The following is a 20,845-nucleotide window of genomic DNA, read 5'->3' as shown; positions in this document are numbered from 1 at the left end:
GAAGTTAAGGGACTGTTATCCCCTTTTATAAACAAGAAAACTGAGGCTGTTGCTTCTTTAAGGAAATCCTTACGGTGCGCCTGTGGGGTGGTGGGCTCTGTGTTGCCCAAGCTGAATCCAGGTCACGTCTTCCTTAACTGCATGGACCCAGTGGATGGCCTCGGTGATTCTTTAGACCCAGAAATACCAGATTCAGAGCCAAAAGATCAAGGGTTTAGCTTTGGCCCTGCTGCTTCTCACAACGGCCTGTGGCCTTGCTTCTGTGAGATGGAGAGACGTACTTACCCTCTCCCTGCCGGAGTCTTTGGTAGAATTAAGTGCGACTCTAATGGGCGGCATGTAATCCCTAAAAAACCTCTACGGACCTTCTCCCATCACCCACGTTGCTCCTGTTACAGCTTCCTTGTTCTTTCTGGGCCCGTGGCGTAGAAAATCAGAATATGCTCTATGTGTGATGCCCCAGGGTTTGCATTTGCGTGTATTTTCATGGTCTTTGTGGAGCACCTGCAACTGGGGGCGGGGGGGGGGTGGATCGTGGATGCATTCTTGAGCCAGTGGCTGAAAATGGGGTACTTGGAACTGCTCCAAAGTCATTCCTTTTCCTCCTGTCTGATTGGAGCCGAGCGTACTGAACTCCGGCTGGTGCCAGCCCCGTCATAGGAGTGGGTGTCCTCGGAGCTGGAGCTGTGAATGGAGCGGGCACGGCCTGTCCTCTAGCCTTCCCTCTAGACAGACGGTCAACAAACACGCAGTGTAATTTTTGAGAGTGATAAATACCGTAAGGGAAATGTAATCAGATAATGTGTTAGAACGTGGTTGAGAAGGGGGGAGGAGTGACTTCCAGTGGGGAGGTCAGGGAAGGTCTCTCTAAAGTGTTGGGACCTGAAGGTCACGAAGGAGCCGTCATGGGAGGATAACGGGGAGGGCGCTCCAGCTAGCAGGAACAGCAGATGCAAAGGTCCTCAGGTAGGAGTGTGTGTGTGTGTGTGTGTGTGTGTGTGTGTGTATGTATGTGTGGACGGGGTGGGGGGAGCAGAAAGGAGACCCAGATGGCTGCTGCCTGGGGCTGGGAGAAGGACTCTAAGAAGCCAGCAGGCTAGACCACAAGAGACCTGTAGGCCTTGGCAAGAAGTTTATTTTCATTCTGGAGGCCTCTGCTGTCCAATGCAAAAGCCAGTTGCTACCCATGGCTGGTAAAATCAAAACTGAAACACAGTGAAAAGTGTAGTTCCTCAGGAGAAATCGGAACCCTTGTGTGCTCTCGGTGGGAATGTAAAACGGTGCAGCCGCTGTGGAAAAAAGTATGGCGGTGCCTCAAAAAATTAAAAATGGAATTACCATGTGATTCAACAGTTCTGCTTCTGGAGTTTTCAGTTCTAGGAGAATCGAAAGCTGAGTCTTGAAGAGGTATTTGTGTATCCATGATCTTAACAGTGTTATTCACAATGCCCCCAAGGTGGAAACAACCCAAGAGCCAATTGATGGGTGAACAAATACATAAAAGGTGGTATGTACACACAGTGGAATGCTATTCAGCCTTCAAAAGGAAAGAAAGTCCAACACCTGCTATACCGTGGATGAATCTTGAAGACCTTATGCTCAGTGAAACAAGCCAGTCACAAAAAGACAAATAGTGTCTGATTCTACTCCCAGGAAGTCCCCAGAGGAGACCCATCCACAGAGTCAGAGTAGACGGTGGGAGCCAGGGGCTGGGCAGGGCGTGGGGAGTCCGTGTTTTAAGAGAGACATAGTTTCAGTCTGGGAAGATGAGAAAGTTCTGGAGATGGATGGTGGGAATGGTTGCATGACAACATGAGTACACTTTGTGCCACTGAGCTGTGCCCTTAAAAATGGCTAAGATGGTCAATTTTATGCTGTGTGTATTTTGCCACGATTAAAAAACATTGGTTCCTCATTGCAGTAACCACACACAAGAGCCACAGGGGAGAAGTGGCTACTGTGTTGGACAGTGCGTCTCGAGAACGTTCCCGTCCTTGCAGAAAGTTCCATGAGACAGCACTGCTCCTGTGTGAATGCAGCTTCAGGGGCCCCTTCTGTTTCCTGGGGCCAGTTGTTGGGGTCCACTGGGGCCTTAAAGTTGCTGCACCAAAGAGCCTGAGGACTTGGGGTCAGTAACACTCCCCAGCTTCCAAACCGTGTTTCAAGCCGTGCAGAGTGAGTGAGCGAAGAAAGAGACTCCAAGAACAGGCCGTGCCGCAGCCGAGGTCTGTCCAGCCTCAGGGAATCCATTTGTCCACGGACAGATTTGCCGACAGCCTGGGCAGGGAGGCCTGGTCATTAAGGACCAGGCCAGATGCCAAGGGACTGAAATCAAGGGGTAATTAGGAAGCGATGAGTAGCGAGACATGGGGAGAGAGGGGGTGGGTGACGAGCTGCTGCGGGAACCCGGGGCAGAGTCCAGCCTTTGGTGGACAAGTTCAGTTGCAGGGGACCAGAAACTCCCCCAGCCACGAGATCAGAGGCAAGCCTCTGGCCTCCCCATCTGCAGGGCCTTCTCTTTTCTTCCTGTTCATTATCTCCTCAGGTTGCAACAGACATGTCCCCTCCCCTTACCTCCAGCTCCGTGCTTGTGGCTTATGGGATTGCGCATCTGTGAGTTTAAGGAACGAACCTACCTCCTCCATCGGACCCTGTGCTCCGGAAGGAGGGGCTGCGGCCACCTTGTTGTTCCTGCACCTTGTTCGTTGTTCCTCGGCTGCAACAGCTAGATCAGGGCAATCAGATGTCTGTTGAAGTGATAAATGACCTTTGGGTGACTTGCTTCACCTTCTCGTACCTTGGTTTCCCCGTTTGTAACGCGGAGGAAATGGCCCTAATAATGTATCTGTTTATACGGGTGCTGCAGAAGCTTGCTGGAGCCAGCTTGCTAGAACCGACTGTCAGATTTTCAGGAAATTCGTGAACTAGCTATTAAAGTAGCTGTTAGGAAAATGTACACAGTACTGACTCACGATGAACAAATCATGTTAAAAACAGCGGTAATAAATACTCAGAGCTCACCACTTCCTATTCTCTCCCTACATTTTTTGGTTACTTACACATTAGAGGTTATGTGCTACTATTGTAGCTAACGGTGGAGATGCTGTTTAACGCTGGGCTACTTACTGTGTGTCTCTCCTCAGCACAACGTTGAGCAGCATTTTGCTGGTAGCTTCCAGTGGACCAAGGTGGGGGTATTTACACCAGGGCGCTTTGCAAATGCTGCGAGTCAGAGCCTCTCTGCCTGCCTGCCTCCCCGACGTGGTCTCACACGCTTAGGAGCACACCACTGGTTGGGTGGGGGGGCTGACCTGAGTTAATAGCCGTGCCTGGCGCGAAGCGAGTGCGGTAGTAGCGAGACCCTTACTGTTATTATTTTGTTTGGCTTGCCCTCCCTCATCTGGACTTGCCGTCCTGTGCAGACGGCAGTCGGGCAGAGCTGCTGACCAGCTGTTGTCTCTGTCCCTCCAGTTTGTCCCACCATCTGCAAGTCGCACGGCTGCACCGCCGAGGGCCTCTGCTGCCACAGCGAGTGTTTAGGCAATTGCTCCGAGCCCGATGACCCCACCAAGTGCGTGGCCTGTCGCAACTTCTACCTGGATGGCAGGTGCGTGGAGACCTGCCCGCCCCCGTACTACCACTTCCAAGACTGGCGCTGCGTGAACTTCAGCTTCTGCCAGGATTTGCACAACAAATGCAAGAACTCCCGGAGACAGGGCTGCCACCAGTACGTCATTCACAATAACAAGTGCATCCCCGAGTGCCCCTCTGGCTACACGATGAATTCCAGCAAGTGAGTCCTGGGTACAGTTTCTGGGTGGCCGGGGGTGGTGGTCGGCGGGGCTGCAAAGACGGGAAGCGACGCGGGGTTGGTGGTGGTAGTGGTGTGTGGGGGGTGGCACCTGCTAAAACTGTGTGAAAAACTAGAGTTAACTGGCAGCGAGCGAGGGGGTGGCTGCCGCGTACCGATATTCTTGAGTCCGTCGGATGTTGTTCCTGCCTCCTGTGTTGGTCCTGGTCTTTGGAGCCGGAGTCGACAAACTTTCCGTAAAGGACGAGGGAGTAAATATTTTCCTGTCTTAACAGACCATTTTTAAAAGTTTTTCTGTGCTTGGCTTTGGGAACAGAAGACAGAAAGACAGGAGTCCTTGGTTTCCACTAGAATCCTTCACATGGACAGGACTGTCCCCGGGGATGCGGCTGCCCAAATGTTACAGCCAAGGACAGAGCTGAGGTTTTTATGTTTTCTCCACGCTGGAGCTAGACAGCGTGCTGAGATTAGCCCGGAGCACAAGGAGGAAGAGGCTCCATTCTAGACTCGTCTCAGAACTTTGCTGCATTTTGAAGGACAGTGCCATCAAACCGTTCGTTCCCTAATGTTCGGGTGAGGAATACGGTTTTCTGTCTTTGGGGGTGAGTCAAATTTCCTATGCACATCGCAGACTTTTTGTTCGTGCTGTGAGCTTCTTAGATGAGCTATTTCGGTGTCTCGGGGCTGTAACCAAGTTTAAAAAATCTGTTTCCTGGTTTTTGTGTTGAGGGTTTGAAAAAAAAAAACCCCACAAAACAACAAAAAACAAATCAGAAACAGACGCACGTCAAGGGGCCTTGAGCTGATCTGCTTACGTAAAAAATCTTCCTCTTCAGACTTGAGAATTAGCCAAGCGAGCGTGTTCTGGTGGGAAATTTTATTTCCCCGGGTGGAGTGGGTGGGAAGGAAAACAATCTTTATTTCAGTTCTTACGAGCCTCTCTTTGAGTGTTTGTGAAACCTGCAAGTACAACGTGTTTTGTTTTACTTGTTTTTGATAAAACCTATCAAGTGGCTTTGTTGACCAAAAATAGGCTTCTATAAATCACCTTTGGAGGCCAGACGGAGATTTTTTTTTCCTTCTTTTTTTTTTTTTTCCTTTTTTTCCCCTGGCCAGTTTATCAGTCAGGTTGGGAAAATGACCATATTCCTTTTGATTTATTTCTGTTTTTTGTGTTTTTTTTTCCACGTTGGAAATAAAGCATGGATATTAACATCTTCCGGTGAGATGTTTGTTTCAAAGACACTGGCTTTAAATAAAAGGTATTTTTTTTTTCCTGACCGTAACTGAGACTTGAGACGTAGAGGAGGATTTCTTTGATGTGCTGGCCGATGGTGCAGCCATCCCCAGAGCCCAAACCCCGGGAGATTGGCAGCTTGTCCTATGAAGCCTGGGACCTTTACCGAGGGAACGAAGGCAAAGTGAGGGATGCCAATTATAACTTGTCCCAGCAATATTTTACTTTGTTGGTTTTTTTTTTAATACTAGCTTTCCTTCTGAAGCTTTTATTTGACGAAAGACTCCAGTGCTCTCATTTTCTAATGTGGTTTGATATCAAATAGGACCAGATAGGTTTTCTTCCATTCTGGTGGTTTATCTGGGAAATGGTTTCTGATAGTTTTGGAACAGAGGACTGGGAAGCCACGTGATTCATTAAAAAGCCCCACCAGTATCTATGGTCACTCTGAGGTTCCTGGTGGGAGCGCCGGGGTGCTCTTTCCTGGGACGAGGAGGGCTTGATATTTGGGGTGAATGTTAAGAGTGTGGTGGGCATCGGGCATCCCTGTTCCTTCCCCCTAGAATGATCTTTGCCAGGCCAGCTTCTTGTCAACCAGGTCCTGCCGGAAAGTTACTTCCTCTAAGAACCCTTCCCTGTTTGACCACCCTGTCTAAATTAGCATTCAGCCACTTCTTGGCCCATGGCGTCATTTTCACTCTTCATGGCATTTACGGCTAATTGATATTTTAATTGCGATTTGTTACTTTTACCCAACCCGACCATATGTTTCACGAGTGTATGGGTGAGCTCTTTCTGTGTAACAAACCACCCAACACTTAGTGGCTTAAAACAACACTCATTTGTGATTTATAATGGTTTCATGGGTTGAGGGGCGGTTTGTCCGGTCTGGGCTGAACCGGCCACGACTGGGTGCTATAGCATAGCCTCTCATATCTCGGATGGGCAGCCCTTGTGTGGTTCTTCAGCCCCGCAGCCAGGAAGGGCCTGCCCCGGTGTGCAAGTACTTCTCAAGCTTCTGTTTGCGTTACATCTGTTAACATCCCATTGGCCAAAGCAAGTCACGTGGCCAAGCCCAGATTCCCTGAATGGGGATGCACACGGCACTTCGTGGTGGGGTGGGCTGCAAACAACTTGGGGCCGTTGTAATCTCCCACAGGGAAAGTAGATCGTCTGTTTCACTCATGCATGCCTGCAGCTTAGAACGGGGGCTGGCAAAGGGCCAGATAGTAAATATTTCCAGCTCTGAGGGCCATATGGCCTCTGTTGCAGCTAGGCAGCTCAGCCCCTATAGTGCAAGAGCAGCCCTCAATGATATGCAGACCCATGGGTGCGGTCGGTTCCAGCCTACTGTTATTTACAAAGACAGGTGGCCAGCTGGATCTGGCCCGCGGGCCCGTCGTTGGCCGGCCCCTGGCTTGGAGTATCACCTGTCACAGTAGGTGCTCCGGGAGTATTTGCAGAATCAACAAAAGAACCCAAACATTTGGTCCCTAGTCCATTTCCGCCCCGCTGTTCTGCTATCAACCGGGTGTCTACAGAGCGATTCTGCGCCTGGCTACCCGGAGTGAGCATCAGACTCTGTCCTCCACAGCACTGCTTCCCCGCAGACGCCGGCCACGCTTTGGGGTACCCAGGCCACCCATACTTCTCATCAGTTGGCAAAACATGTAGGGGTTCTCACATAGCCTTTTTAGGTTCAGTAATTTGCTAGAACAGGTCACAGTATTAAAAAAAAAAAAAGAAAAAAAAAAAAAGCCATACCTCCAGCCAGTCCTGAGCCTGTTCATGGTAGCGCCCTCGGTTAGGGACGCCGGCAGGGCTCGCCCAGGAGGCACACGTTGCTTGTGGCGAGCTCCAGATGTTTCCCCATCAGGGCCTCTATGTATGGCTGGGCTGGCCCTTGTGGTTCTTATTATGATCGCTAGACGCACTTCAGCAAAGACTATCCGGGAACTTCGAGGAACGAGGGTGATGACTCACAAGTCCTCGCAGGAGGGCACACGGCACCCTCGCGGGCCGCACAGCAAGATCATGGGTAAAGAGAGAGGCAGTGTGGACCTGGGGCTCTCTGTCTTCGTTAGGGTCCGAGGGCGGGGTGTCCAGGGTTTCGTGGGTTCACCCTTTACTGGTGAATTTAAAGTGTAGGAAGAGGAATTGGGGTGGGGAGGGAGAAGTGGGGTCACTCAGGCAGTCAACTATCTGGGCCACCCAGGGCTTTCTGAAAGAGGGAGCTTCAGGGGCGGGGCAGCCGAATTCCTTATCTGGCGGGGTTGCTCAGAGCTGGGCCCTACAGCTGGGGGTGCGTTTATTCCAGAGCGATGTCTTCTGAAATGGATGCCTTGGCAGTCAGAGCGCACTGTCGGGGGCTCACACGGCACTTACAGCTGCAGCTTTATTATTAAGGACGCGCACGTTATCATGGGGAATCCCAGCTCTGTCCCGTGGAATCAGGGACATGGCCCTCCCAGCATGTGTTTGCATTCACTGTCCAGGAAACTTCACCGAGCTGGTGTCCAGAATTTTCCGTGGGCTCTCATTATGTAACTCTGATAATTGACTCCTTGACCGTGTGATTCAACTCCATCTTCAGTGGTTGAAAGATCCACAAATCTGAGCCCGTCTGTGGTCTTCTTGGTGACCAGCCCCCATCCCAAAGCTACGCAGGGAGGGCCACACCGTCATCTCACTAGCATAACAAAGATGCTCCTTCCTCTCAGGGAATTCCCAGGGCCTCTGAAGCTCTGTGCCCGGACCTGGGACTGCCGTCACCAAGGTCCTTCTGAAGAACTGGGTATGCCAGGGGTGGGTAACCAACCACGGTAGCCACAGTGATACCACTAATAAAAAGTGGTCAACAGAGCAAGGACTGACGATTCTTGTTTTCTACATGCCAAGTACTTTAGATAGTTTCTCCCTCTGGGAAATTCTGGTAAAACCCTCGCTGGACTGACTTGGGTGCGTGCCCACCTCTGAATCCCCCAGGGGGTTGGAAGATGGTGCCCAGCCTGACCTGGATCCTGTGTCTTGCCTGGACCTAGGAGTGCTGTGCTAGCCAAGAACCCATGTCAGACCTTGGTGGGGGAGGGCTGGTTCCCGAAGGACTCCCGGGGGCTGTGTGTTCGAGGCCCATAGGCTCTAGTCACCCAAGCCGAGGGCTGCCGCCGCCATGCACTATCCCGTGAGAGGTGGTGTTGCAGGCGTGGGCACATCAGACCCCACGCAACAGCAAGCACCTGGTCTCCTTGGGGGCGGCGGCCCAAATTCTGCCCTGTGGGCACAGCAGCACCGTGGTATGGGGCCGTGGAAATCCTCCGGAACGTCCATCAGCTCGGAATAATTCCCATCACTGTGGTTAACACGCAAGTCCCGTCCCTTGAGTATGATGACGTGAGTCCTGCGTCTTCGGGGTAGAACGGGATCCTCCTTGGGGTGCAGTGTCAATCCCATTACTTTGGGGAATGGCAGGAGCCCCATCGTTTTAGGGGAGAAGCATGAGTCGCCTGCCTTCAGGGTAAAGCTGTAGGACTTGCCACCATGGAGGACGGCATGCGCCTGCCCCTTACACGGTGGTTCTTACCAGGGGTGATTTGTCCCCTGTCCCCACAGGGGACGATGTTTGGGGACATTTTTGGCTGTCGTGCTGAGGGGCAGGTGCTACTGGCATCGAGTGGGTGAGGCCCAGGGAGGCTGCGCACCGCCTTCCAGGCTCAGGACACGCTCACGATGGAGAATTCTCCGGCCTCAGATGTCAGCGGTGCTGTGGTTGAAGCGCCCAACCTTAGGGTAACAGAATAAGTCCCGTCCCTTGGGACCCTGAGCAGTCCTGGCACGTGGGGTCCTGGGTGCCCTGACCCCCTCTCTCCGCTCTTTCTTCAGCCTGATGTGCACCCCATGCCTGGGCCCCTGTCCCAAGGTCTGCCACATCCTGGAGGGCGAGAAGACCATCGACTCGGTGACCTCTGCCCAGGAGCTTCGAGGCTGCACTGTTGTCAACGGAAGCCTCATCATCAACATTCGAGGGGGCAGTGAGTGCTCGGGGGGTGGGGGCTGCTGCCGGCTGGGACCCGCCTTCCCATCTACACACCAGGGGAGTCAGTTGAGGAGTTGGCTTCCAGACCTGAAATTCGAAGCTCAGTCCTGGCCCCGCCTACCCAGAGAGTCTAATTTTCCGAGTTGGAAATTGATGTTCTTACGCAGGGATCTGCATTTTTAACAAGTAGGCCGTGTGCCCTGTGTCAGGTCTGGGGGCCCGTGTTTCCAGAAATACCGTCGCAGGCAAAAAGGCATCCCTTTTTTATTTATTCAGCAAACATTTATCGAATACTCACAGCGAACAAAGCAAAGCCCAGGCAGGATGGATCTTACAAATAAACACATCAACGTATAACTTAAACTTGGGGTGGACCCCACTAGGAAGGGAAGTAAAGCAGGGTAATGGGGGGAGCCGAGATCGGTAACGTCTTCTTATAAGGGGCCATATAATAAATGTATTCAGCTTTGCAGGCTGGATGGTCTCTGCCATAACTACTCAACTCTGCGGCTGTAAAAACAGCCGCAGAAAACCTGTGAACAAATGGGCGTGGCTCTTTTCCAATTAAACGTTATTTACAAAATCTAAGACTGGATTTGGCCACTGGGCTGTCTGTCATTGGCCAGCCTCTGAATAAGAGAATAAAGGGGTCTGCTATTTTTGAAGGGTTTCTGCTCTGAGGAGATGCTTTGAGCTGGAGATGAAGCAAACCAAGCAGATCTATGAGAGAATAATATTCTGGGTAAAGGAGGAAGCCAGTGCAAAGGTCCTGAGGCAGAAGGATGCCTGGCTTAAGGGATGGTGGGGAGGCCCATGTGTCTGGAGGCGGGCAGACAAGGTAAAGGATGAGAAAAAAACGCGCGCTGGTCACTTATATAGGGACTTGCAGACCCTGCAGTAAAGGCTTTGGGTGGTATTCTAAGGACGAGGCATTTTGATCAGGGTACTTCGAAGTCACTTGAAGCCTCTAGGTTGACGCCTCACTGTGAGAGATTATGGGAAGATTAAAATATTTCTGTAGAAGCTCACTGGATATTCTCTCCTTTCCTTAGACAACCTGGCAGCTGAGCTGGAGGCCAACCTCGGACTCATTGAAGAAATTTCCGGGTATCTGAAAATCCGGAGATCCTACGCTCTTGTGTCCCTTTCCTTTTTCCGGAAGTTACGGCTGATTCGAGGAGAGACCTTGGAAATCGGGTACGTGGCCTGGTTCCGTGTGTGGCCCGAATGCTCACTAGGGGGTTCGGGAGTTAAAACAACTGAGGGGTTTTTGCCAAGACACGGAAACACCTGGGTCCATGGACGGATGAATGGAGAAAGATGTGGCTGGTACATACGGTGGAATATCACTCAGCCATAAAAAGGAAGGAAATCCTGCCTTTTGCAACAACACGTATGGACCTTGAGGGTGTTACGCTGAGGGAAGCATGTCAGAGAAAGACAAATGCTGTAGGACCTCACTTATATGAGGAATCAAAAACAAGACCACACCAAGCTTCAAGATACAGAGAAAGAGTGGTGGTTGCCAGAGGCAGGGGTAGAGGGTGGGGGAAACAGGTGCGTGGGTCAAAAGGTACAGACTTCCAGTCATAAAATAAATAAGTCGTGGGGACGTAATGTACCCATGGTGACCGTAGTTAACAATACCGCATTATACATTTGAAATTTGCTAAGAGCGTAAATCTTATTTTTTTAAATTAATTTTTTTTTATTTATTTGACAGAGAGAGAGAACACAAGCAGGGGGAGCAGCAGGCAGAGGGAGAGGGAGAAGCAGACTCCCTGCTGAGCAGGGAGCCTGATGTGGGGCTCGATCCCAGGACCTTGGGATCACGCCCTGGGCCGAAGGCAGACGCTTAACCCACTGAGCCACCCAGGCGCCCTAAGAGCATAAATTCTAAAAGTTCTCATCACAAGAAACAATTTTTTTTAAAAAAAATCATGTGAGGTGATGGATATGAACTGAACGTATGGTGGTGATCATTTCACGATATCTACAAAGAGCAAATCGTAATGTTGGATGCCTGAAACGAATACAGTGTTATAAATCAGTTATATCTCAATAAAACTGGGGGCGGTGGGGGGGAACTTGCGTTTTTTGTTTTTTTTTTTAATTGAGGTGCAGTTGACCTGCAGTATTATGTTAGTTTCGGTGTATGACATAGTGAGTCTGTATTTGCATATATTGCAAAATGATCACCATGGTAACTGGTTAACAACCAGCACCACATACAGTTCGAATTTTTTTTCTTGTGTTGAGAACTTTTTTTTTTAAGATTTTATTTATTTGAGAGAGAGATAGCAAGAGGGAGCATGAGCAGGGGTGGTGGAGAGAGAGAAGCAGGCTCCCCACTGAGCAGGGAGCTGGATGTGGGGCTCGATCCCAGGACCCTGGGGTCATGACCTAAGCCAAAGGCAGGCGCCCAACTGACTGAGCCACCAGAACTTTTTAAAGATCTCCTTTCTTAGCAGCTTTTAAATATGTGATACAGTATCATTAGCTGTACTTATAATGATAGAACTTAGGGGTTTTTAAAGCCCCCCCAAAGGATCTGTTAGGAGACAGTGCCTGCAGAAGGAATGTGCTGGGACGTGTCGAGAGATCTAGCCAAGGAAATTGATACAGTCACTCCTGGGAAATCGCAGGGGGTACTGCTCAGACTTTGTGCCCTCCAGATGTGCTTTGGGCTTCGTTATGAGTTGGAGTGCTGGCTTAACCGGGACCTGGGAGTGTTGTGTCCTGTACCTTCTCACCTCCTGGTCCCCTTTGACATTGGCTGCACCTGCTCCTTGCTGAAATTCTCATCTCTGGCCCATAGGATTCTACTTCCTGGAGATACTCTCCCTGCCTCCTCATCTCCCTCCCAGATCCCTTTACTCCACCTGCCTTTGAGAGTTAGTGTGCTGGGCTCCCAGCCTTGGCTGTGTCTCTCACGATGTCCTATGTGTGCTGCGACCTCTAGCCCTGGCTTACTCTCGAGCCTGTCTCTAGCGGGGTGACCCCTGGAAGCCTCGAATGCCACATGTACAAAATGGAACTCCTCTCCTTGCCCCAGCTGTCCATGTTCATTTCTCAGATCCTCTCCCCTCGAGGTCTGCTGACTCTATTTAGGTCAGTAAAACAGCAGAAAGCCAGACTAGCTGTGTTTCATGCAGACGGAGATAGACTCATGAGCAACAAGTCTGAGGACGGCTGTCCAGCAGTGCCATCAAGGACCCAGGTTCTGTCCGTTTTTGTGCTCCTCAGGGTCACAACTCCAGCCATGGCCCTGTTGTCTTGGCGTTGGAGGTGACAAGCCAGTGAATGACTAGGTTTGTGTATGTTTCCATAGGAACTACTCTTTCTACGCCTTGGACAACCAGAACCTAAGGCAGCTGTGGGACTGGAGCAAACACAACCTCACCATCACTCAGGGGAAGCTCTTCTTCCACTATAATCCCAAACTCTGCTTGTCGGAAATTCACAAGATGGAGGAAGTTTCAGGAACCAAGGGGCGCCAGGAGAGGAACGACATTGCCCTGAAGACCAATGGGGACCAGGCGTCTTGTAAGTGGGGATGTCCTGGTCCTTCCAGCCCAGGTGGCTGCCCTCCTCCTCGGACACTGCACTGGCCCTCGGGGCAGGTGTCATTGCCCCCAGTGAGCTAAAACAACTCTGTCTCACAGAGTTCTAGTTTGAAATACCGAGGACAGGTGTATCTTATCTCTGTGATTAGAGAGATACAGTGCCTGATGCTGGAAGGTGCCACATCGGCATTGAATGAATGAATGAATGATTTGATTCCTCTGTGTGGATGGCCTTGGCTCCAATGCTGTAGCAGGTCCCTTAGCGGCTGTAGAGCTGGAGGCTGCTAGCTGACTGCACTCCTCTGGCAGGTGCTCTCTTGAAGGGACACCTGAGCCTTGAGGCGCCAAGGCTTCCATATAATACCCTCGCGTAGAGTTGGGTCCTTGCGGCAGAGTGTGGGAATTCAGGGGAGGGAGAGCGCAAGGTTGGGGTGGAGCTTAAGGGAGGGCTTACATTGCACTCTTTCTAAGGCATTGTCTCTCCGAGATCTGCACGCTCTCTGCACTCCCTTGGCGTGTGTTCATTTTGCACTGGAGTTATGTCTTCCGACATGTAAGGCTCGAAAGCCCACACATATGACAATATTGTGCCCGGACAAATGTTACTCTTGAAAATCACTTTTCCCAGCAGTGATTGGCCTGGTGTCCTTCTCGGTTCGGTGCTGACTGCCGTTACTCTGTTGAGCATCTGGCCAAGTCACTGGCTGATGGTCGCAGCCAACTCACATGACCAGCTCTTGCCCCCAGACCCCGGGAGAAGGTGCGTGGGAGTGAGACCCATCGAGGGAATAGCAGATTGACGTGCCCCTTCTCACGGGTGCTCTTAGGGATATAGGATCCCCTGTTTCGGGCTGGACTGAAACAAGTTTTTAATACTGTTACTGTTTTTAATCTTTCCTAGGTGAAAACGAACTCCTTAAATTTTCTTACATTCGGACATCATATGACAAGATCTTGCTGAAATGGGAGCCATACTGGCCCCCTGACTTCCGAGACCTCCTGGGCTTCATGCTTTTCTACAAAGAGGCGTAAGTAGGAGGGTAAAGAGGTGTGGGGGTTGTGTGTGTTCGAGGCTCCCCCTGAGACTCCTGTCTCTCTCTTCCTCGGGGAATAGCTGTCATAAGTCCCTTTCTGCCATCTCACAAGCTGATGGCATGTGAGGTTAGTAACACCCCCATTGTTAAAACCAGAAATTAAAACAAACCGGTTTCTTTTGGCCCATTCCCTACAGCAGTGTTCCGTTTTGCCTCACGTCCATATATCTCACCAAGATACCCTTAACAAAACTTGCTCAGTCCACTTAGTGGGTTTTTAAAGATTGACTTTTGTGTCTATTTTGTATTTTTTCCCAACATTTAAAGAATTGTGGCAAAACTTACAAAACATAAAATTGGCCATTTGAGCTGTGTTTCTGTGCAGGCTCAGTGGCATTAAGCACATTCGCAGTGTTATCACCTGTCTCCAGTGTCCGTCTCTAGAACTTTCTCTTCTTCCCAAACTAAGACTGTCCCCATTAAACAACACCCGGTCATTTTGAGTACAGTTGACCCTTGAACAATGCCAAAATTAGGGGCACTGACCACCCCCCGAATAAAAAAACCCACATATGATTTTTGAATTCCCCACAACTTAGCTACTAATAGCTTACTATTGACCAGAAGCCTTACCAATAACATAACCTGTCGATTAACACGTATTTTGTATATGTATTATAGACTGTATTCTTACAAGAAAGTCAGCTAGAGAAAAGAAAATGTTATTTAAAAAGTCATAAGGGAGGGAAAGCGTATATGGTCCTGTACTGTAAAAAATCTGCACGTGAGTGGATCCACGCGGTTCGGCCCATGTTGTTCAAGGGTCTCCTGTATGCGCCTGTGCTGAAAAATTTTTTTTATAGGTCTTATTTTTAAGTAATCTCTATACCCAGCATGGGGCTTGAACGTACAACCCTGAGATCGAGAGTTGCATGCTGCACTGACCCAGCTAGCCAGGGACCCCTGACTGTGCTGAAATTTTAAAGGGAGGTGATGGAAGTCTTGATAGTGTTCATATTAATAATTGTTTCGTCTTCGAAAAATATTTTTATTTATGTGCCGAGAAGTAGCACACAATCTCTCATGCAGTCTTTTTTTTTTCTTTTTTAAGATTTTATTTATTTATTTGAGAGAGAGAGCGCACATACACAGGGGGTGGGGGGAGGGGCAGAGAGGGAGAGAGAATCTCAAGCCGACTCCATGCTGAGCGTAGAGCCTGATGCGGTGCTTGCTGTCACAACCCTGAGGTCATGACCTGAGCCGAAATCAAGAGTTGGATGCTTAACCGACTGAGCCACCCCGGCGCCCCTCTCATGCGGTCTTACCAATAAGTATCGAGGTAGTTGGTATCGTCATCACTACTGATATAGTTAGAAAATTGAGCTAGGGGTCCCTCCTCTCTGGGATCTGTGTCATTTTTCCTTGTGGCAGAAGATTGTCGGTGAACAGGAGGCAACCCTGTAGGATGTCACCTTCCCTGCTGCATTTCTCGGTCCTCAGAGCGAGAGTCATGGAATGATAACCGCCGCCTTCTGCTTTGTCTTGAAAGCCCTTATCAGAATGTGACCGAGTTCGACGGGCAGGACGCGTGTGGCTCCAACAGCTGGACGGTGGTGGACATTGACCCGCCTTTGCGGTCCAATGACCCCAAGTCACAGAACCACCCAGGGTGGCTGATGCGGGGTCTCAAGCCCTGGACCCAGTATGCCATCTTTGTCAAGACCTTGGTCACCTTTTCTGATGAACGCCGCACGTACGGGGCCAAGAGTGACATCATCTATGTGCAGACAGATGCCACTAGTGAGTGTTTCTTACGTGAAATGGACATCTGGCCTTGAACACGTTGACATGGTGATGTTGCAGGACGTACTCTTTGATGTGGTTATTGGCTTCTGAAAGAGCCGGGTGCCGAAGTTTATAATTTCAAAGGACAAGGCAGTGGCAACAAGCTGTGTGTGTGTGTGTGTGTGTGTGTGTGTATATTCCTTCCCATTCTGGAAAATTTCCAGAAATTCACAAAAGTAGGAGAAAAATGAGCCCCACAGACTATCTCCCAGCTTCAACAATTACAATGTTTTGTTATTTTTATTTCATCTCTGTGCTCCTCCCCCCTTCATTTTTTTGAAGGGGGCTGAACTGTTTCTTAGCAATTCAGTGGGGTTTGTATTTCCATAAAGCCTAAGTCCTTCTCCGATCGTAGAGGTTCTCAACCCTGGGGTGATTCTGCCCCCTCCGCGGACATTTGGTGATGTCTGGCGACAGTTTTGGTTGCGATGACGGTGGACGTGGGGCTATAGGCATTCTATGCTGCTTAGCATCTGTGCACAGGGTAGACCCCACAACAAAGAATGATCTGGCCCCAAATGTCCGTAGCACTGAGGGTGAGAAACCCTGCCCCGTGGGATTCACTCCAGGCCTTAGGAGCCAGCCCAGCTCTTTTGGCCGATGCCCCCCTCTTCCTGTCTCCTCCAGCAATACCAAGGACTCCACAGTTTCTGGAAGCTTCTAGCTTCTGGATCTTTGTACCCACGATGCCCTCTGCCTTGAGAGCCTCACTCCTCCACCCCTCGCTGAGTCCTTCAGCCATCTGCTTTCTTGAGGGGCAGGTTTTGTGGAGCCCAAAGGTGGTGCGTTTTGGGGGGTGTTAGAGGAGGTGCCGTCTCAGAGATGTGGATGCCTGGCATCCAAGTGCTGAAAGTTACCCGGTGACTGGGTTCAACGTGGGGCAGATGTTACCTGGAAAATGTGAGTTTATTCATCTCTTCCCACTGCCCTCCCTTTCCCCAGCATCTTTCCAGTGCCTGGAACAGAGACAGCTTGGCACCCAGTTTGGGCCTTCTGTTGCATAAATGAGGAAACGTATGGCTGTGTGATCTGTGGTATGAATGGACTGTAACTTGGTACCCCGTGCGCTTGCCCGGTGAGCTTTCCACACGTCCTCGGTTTCCTCTGCTATTAAATAACACTGCAGTGAACATCCCCGTGATATCTCTAACCAGTGTGTTCTTTCGTACGTCCGCCCCACCCTCGGTTCCCCTCCTGCTCACCAAGCACCTGTTCCCTTCTCCTTTGCAGACCCTTCCGTCCCCCTGGATCCAATCTCCGTCTCGAATTCCTCATCCCAGATTATTCTGAAGTGGAAGCCTCCCTCTGACCCCAATGGCAACATCACACACTACCTGGTTTTCTGGGAGAGGCAGGCAGAAGACAGTGAGCTGTATGAATTGGATTATTGCCTCAAAGGTGAGTGCAGGCGGGGAGTGTGGGAGCAGATGAGCCGTTTGGTTCTGCTTCCGGGCAAGCATCTCCCCCCGTGCTGGCTTCCCAGTGTAAGTGTGGGGCCAGGTGCCCACACGCTCCATTGCCTCTTGTACAAAAACACACGGACACATTTCTACATACCACCGCCTCACGACACTCTGAAGACTCGTGTCAAAACCAGACAGTTCCCATGTCTTGGCACCATTTCCTTCTGAAATTTTCTCCCCCTCCCCCTTGCCCGCTGTGGGGATGCAGCTCTGTTCACCCCCTGGATTTTGGGGCTAAGCCAGGAGTCGAGAGGTTAATGACAAAAGTCAGGGAAGAGTTTTAGCCCCCACATTTAGACCCTTACATTGTAAGGATTGAGGTAGCGAGGAGTGATAATGTGTTCCCTTCTGTGCTTTCCATGAAAAATTTATACTAGTGATGATTATTCCCCCCTCCCCGCCGTCTTTAATCTCGTTTACTTAACAGGTTTCATCTGTTTGCAGGAAAATAGGAAATTATTTGAGCCTCAAACTAGTTTGTATAAATTAGCTTAAACTTTTAAAGCTGGATTTAAAAAAAAAACCCATCAAACCAGAGAAACAGATGTCATTTTTTTCCTTTAGTTTTTTGTTTGTTTTTTTATGTTTGTATTTATTTTTCTTTAGATTGTTTTGAGTGAGTGATTTCCTCAGCCCTTGATCTTGGAGGCAGAGGCTCAGGGACCTCTGGCGAGGCATGGCGGAGGCCTTGAGTCTGAAGCCGACTCCTGGCTGGACTTCTGACCTGCTGTAGGGCTTTGGGCAAGTCACCGAGCTTGTCACTGGCTGCCTCCTTTTCGGGAGAAGGGGCAGGAGGCCAGATGATCTCCGGGAGCTGTCCCAGCTCTAAGATCATGTGCTATATGTATGCCTGTGACCTCATTCCCCGCCTGAGCTGAGGCTTGCAAACGTGATTTATCTCCTCAGATGCTTTATATAACTCAGCAGCAAGCCCAGGCCTCGGCTTAGCTGTGAGCTGTTGGCCCTGCATTCGAGTAACCGAAACCACCAGCTTGAACCACCACCAGCAGTGGCCCTCAGTGCTTTCCTTTTTTTTTTTTTTTAAGGAGTAACAACTTTAATTCTGGAAGTCTAAATCTATCATTACAATGTGGCCATTTAAACCTGGCTTAATTTGTAATGATCACAAAATTTATGGAATTGAAAAATAAACTTACTAAGGACAGCTATGGTCCGATTCCACCATAGGAGGTCCCTAGGGGAGTCCTGTGCACAGAGGCAGAAGGTAGATGGTGGGAGCCAGGGTTCGGTTAGGGGGAGGGGAGTCAGTATTTCATGAAGGCAGAGTCTCAGTTCGGGGAGATGAGAAAGTTCTGGAGACGGAGGGTGGGAGTGGTTGCACGACAGTGTGAACGCACCTAAGGCCACGGAGCGGTGCACTTAGAAATGATTAAGATGGTAAATTTTATGTTACATGGATTTTGCCACAATCTGAAAAAAAAACGCAAAATAAATAAGCTTACTATGACTAGTCGTGGTTTCCCATTAGTATTACCGGTGGGTTTTTTTCCTCCAAGCTTTATTGAAATATGGTTGAATTATAAGACACTGAAAGGTAGAGCTGTAAGATATTGAAAGTGCCCATCAGGATGATTTTGATACACGCGTATGCCGTAAAGGGATTTCTCCCAGGTAGGGAGTGCGTTCATACGCCCATCACTTCGTATTTTTGTCTTTGTGTGTATGTGTGTGGGGGGACATTTAACTTCTGCTCCCTTAGCATATTTCAGTTCTAGAATACAGTGTTATCAACTGCATTTTTAAAAATTGTGGTGAAATACATACAACAGAGAATTGACTATCTTAACCAGTTTTCAGTGCGTGGTTCAGTGACGATAAGCACACTTATTGGTGTCCCCACCATCCGTCTCCAGAACTTTCTCATCTTCCCTAACAGACTCTGTCCCCATGAAGCACGGACTCCCCACCCCCTCCCCCAGCCCTGGCGCCCACCGTCTCCTCTGTCGTCTGTGTGGATGGGACTGTCCTAGGTGTCCCATTACCTATACTTCTACTGTCATCACAGAAAAACCATGGGACACTACGTGCCCTGCGGTGGGGGCCGGAGAGGGTAACAGGAGTGAGGAACTGTGTCTGGCCTGATGAAAAAGTCCTTTCCTCTCCAGAAAATTCTCAGGATGCTCCCTGACAAAGGAATCCCGACCTTTTTCTTCTACCCGTAATGCCCTGACCAGTCCCTCTAATGGGTAACCCAGCCAGGTTAGTCTGTGTCTATTAATAAATGTCAGAAGTATTTTTAAGAGTCCCTTGTAGCCGTTCACAGCTGTATAAATACTTGAGCTTCCAAGTGGATACTCACCATTCATGGGGAGGTACTTAGAGCCCATTGTCTCCAGGACCCATTCAAGGGGAGAGGAAAAAAAATGCTCGGTAGCCCTTAGGAGGCTTCGGGCACAAATGCTGGCGGCGGGAGAGGTGAACCCAGGGCCCTCCGTGGATTTTGCCCGGAGAGAGTAGCATTCATCCTCGCAGTCACACCTGAAGCGTCTCTGTGGCCCACACGGTGGATGGCAGGTGTCCCTGGGATTGGACTCAGGGGTCGATTCACGGCCGGCTGCGGTACTTACAAAACGACTTTGTGTTTTTAGGACACTGCCTTCCAGAAGTTGGTGTTCTTTTTTTTTTTTTTTTAATTCTTTTTTCTTTTTCAATCCCTTTTCTGTGCTTATTTGAAAAAAGTCTTCCCCCATCTCCCCTCACGTTGTGCAGTTTCTCCACCTCAGCCCTGTTGACATTTGGGGCCGGATCGTTCTCTGGGGAGGGGCTGTCCTGTGCCTTGTCCGATGGTGAACAGCACTCCCGGCCTCACCCCCCGGGTGCCAGAGTCTCCTCCGCCCCCCAGCGTTCCTTACCGCCAGAACACCTCCAGCCCTTGTCCAGTGTCCTGGGAGTGGGGGACGGTGCAGAATCACCCCCCACCCCACAACCCTGGGGAAGAACCACTGCTGTACTCTGACTTCTGGACTCCTGAATGAACTGTAGATTCTTTTATTTGTAACCACTGGGTCTGTAGGGCGGACCCTTTCTATGGCCTCCCGTAGTCTTTTTCTAATCCCACCTCCCACCGTCCTGTCTCTCATTCTGTCCTGCTAGCTACTTGGGGTTCTTGGTGTCTTCTGGCATGCCAAGGAAATTCCTACCCCAGGGACTTTGCACTTGCTTTTTGCTCCATCTGAACTGTTTTACACTGAGATGTGTGCATAGCTCATTCCTTTCTGTCATTTGGGACTGCTCAGCGGTCACTTCCTCCGAGACCACCTTGTGAAAAGCATCAGCCCGACACCCTCTGTGCGTTCACCCTGCCAGCTGACCCAGGGCGTATGTGTGTGTGTTTATTATGTAGCCTCCCCACCCCCCCCGCCCATTACCAGCCACTAGACTGTAGGTTCTGTGGGGCTGGGACATACCTGGTTACCTTACAGTCTCCAGCCCAATGGGATTATGGCATCTTCTGGTTTCTGGAACACCCTGACATGCACAGGTGTCCCATATGCCAGCACCCCCGAGAAGACCCCCTTGGCGGTGTGTGTGTTACGGGGTCGGGGGGAGGATCCAAGGCCACCCGCTCTGCCTGTCTCTAGGGTTGAAGCTGCCCTCCCGCACCTGGTCTCCGCCGTTCGAGGCCGAGGGCTCGCAGAAGCACAACCAGAGTGAGTACGAGGAGTCTGCCGGCGAGTGCTGTTCCTGCCCCAAGACGGACTCTCAGATCCTCAAGGAGCTGGAGGAGTCCTCGTTCAGGAAGACCTTCGAGGATTACCTGCACAATGTGGTGTTCGTCCCCAGGTCAGGACTCTTCGTTGGCTCCGCGGCGGTGGGGGGGGGGGTGTTCATTACC

At 50.3% G+C, this 20,845-nt stretch overlaps 1 protein-coding gene across 1 annotated transcript in view; it reads left to right on the top strand.

Moving 5' to 3' along the window:
* INSR (insulin receptor) overlaps positions 1 to 20,845 on the top strand; it is a 108,138-nt gene that overhangs the window by 54,702 nt on the left and 32,591 nt on the right. The window contains exons 2-9 of the mRNA XM_040629381.1: positions 3,472 to 3,793; positions 8,928 to 9,076; positions 10,134 to 10,278; positions 12,413 to 12,627; positions 13,549 to 13,675; positions 15,231 to 15,481; positions 16,757 to 16,924; positions 20,592 to 20,793. Of these exons, the coding sequence (XP_040485315.1) occupies positions 3,472 to 3,793; positions 8,928 to 9,076; positions 10,134 to 10,278; positions 12,413 to 12,627; positions 13,549 to 13,675; positions 15,231 to 15,481; positions 16,757 to 16,924; positions 20,592 to 20,793 (1,579 nt within the window). The remainder of the gene's footprint in view (positions 1 to 3,471; positions 3,794 to 8,927; positions 9,077 to 10,133; positions 10,279 to 12,412; positions 12,628 to 13,548; positions 13,676 to 15,230; positions 15,482 to 16,756; positions 16,925 to 20,591; positions 20,794 to 20,845) is intronic.

Source organism: Ursus maritimus, unplaced genomic scaffold (assembly GCF_017311325.1).
Source record: "Ursus maritimus isolate PB19 unplaced genomic scaffold, ASM1731132v1 scaffold_14, whole genome shotgun sequence".
NCBI lineage: Eukaryota > Metazoa > Chordata > Mammalia > Carnivora > Ursidae > Ursus > Ursus maritimus.
Note: the sequence above shows the minus strand (reverse complement) of the source record. Positions and strands in the feature narration are given on the sequence as shown.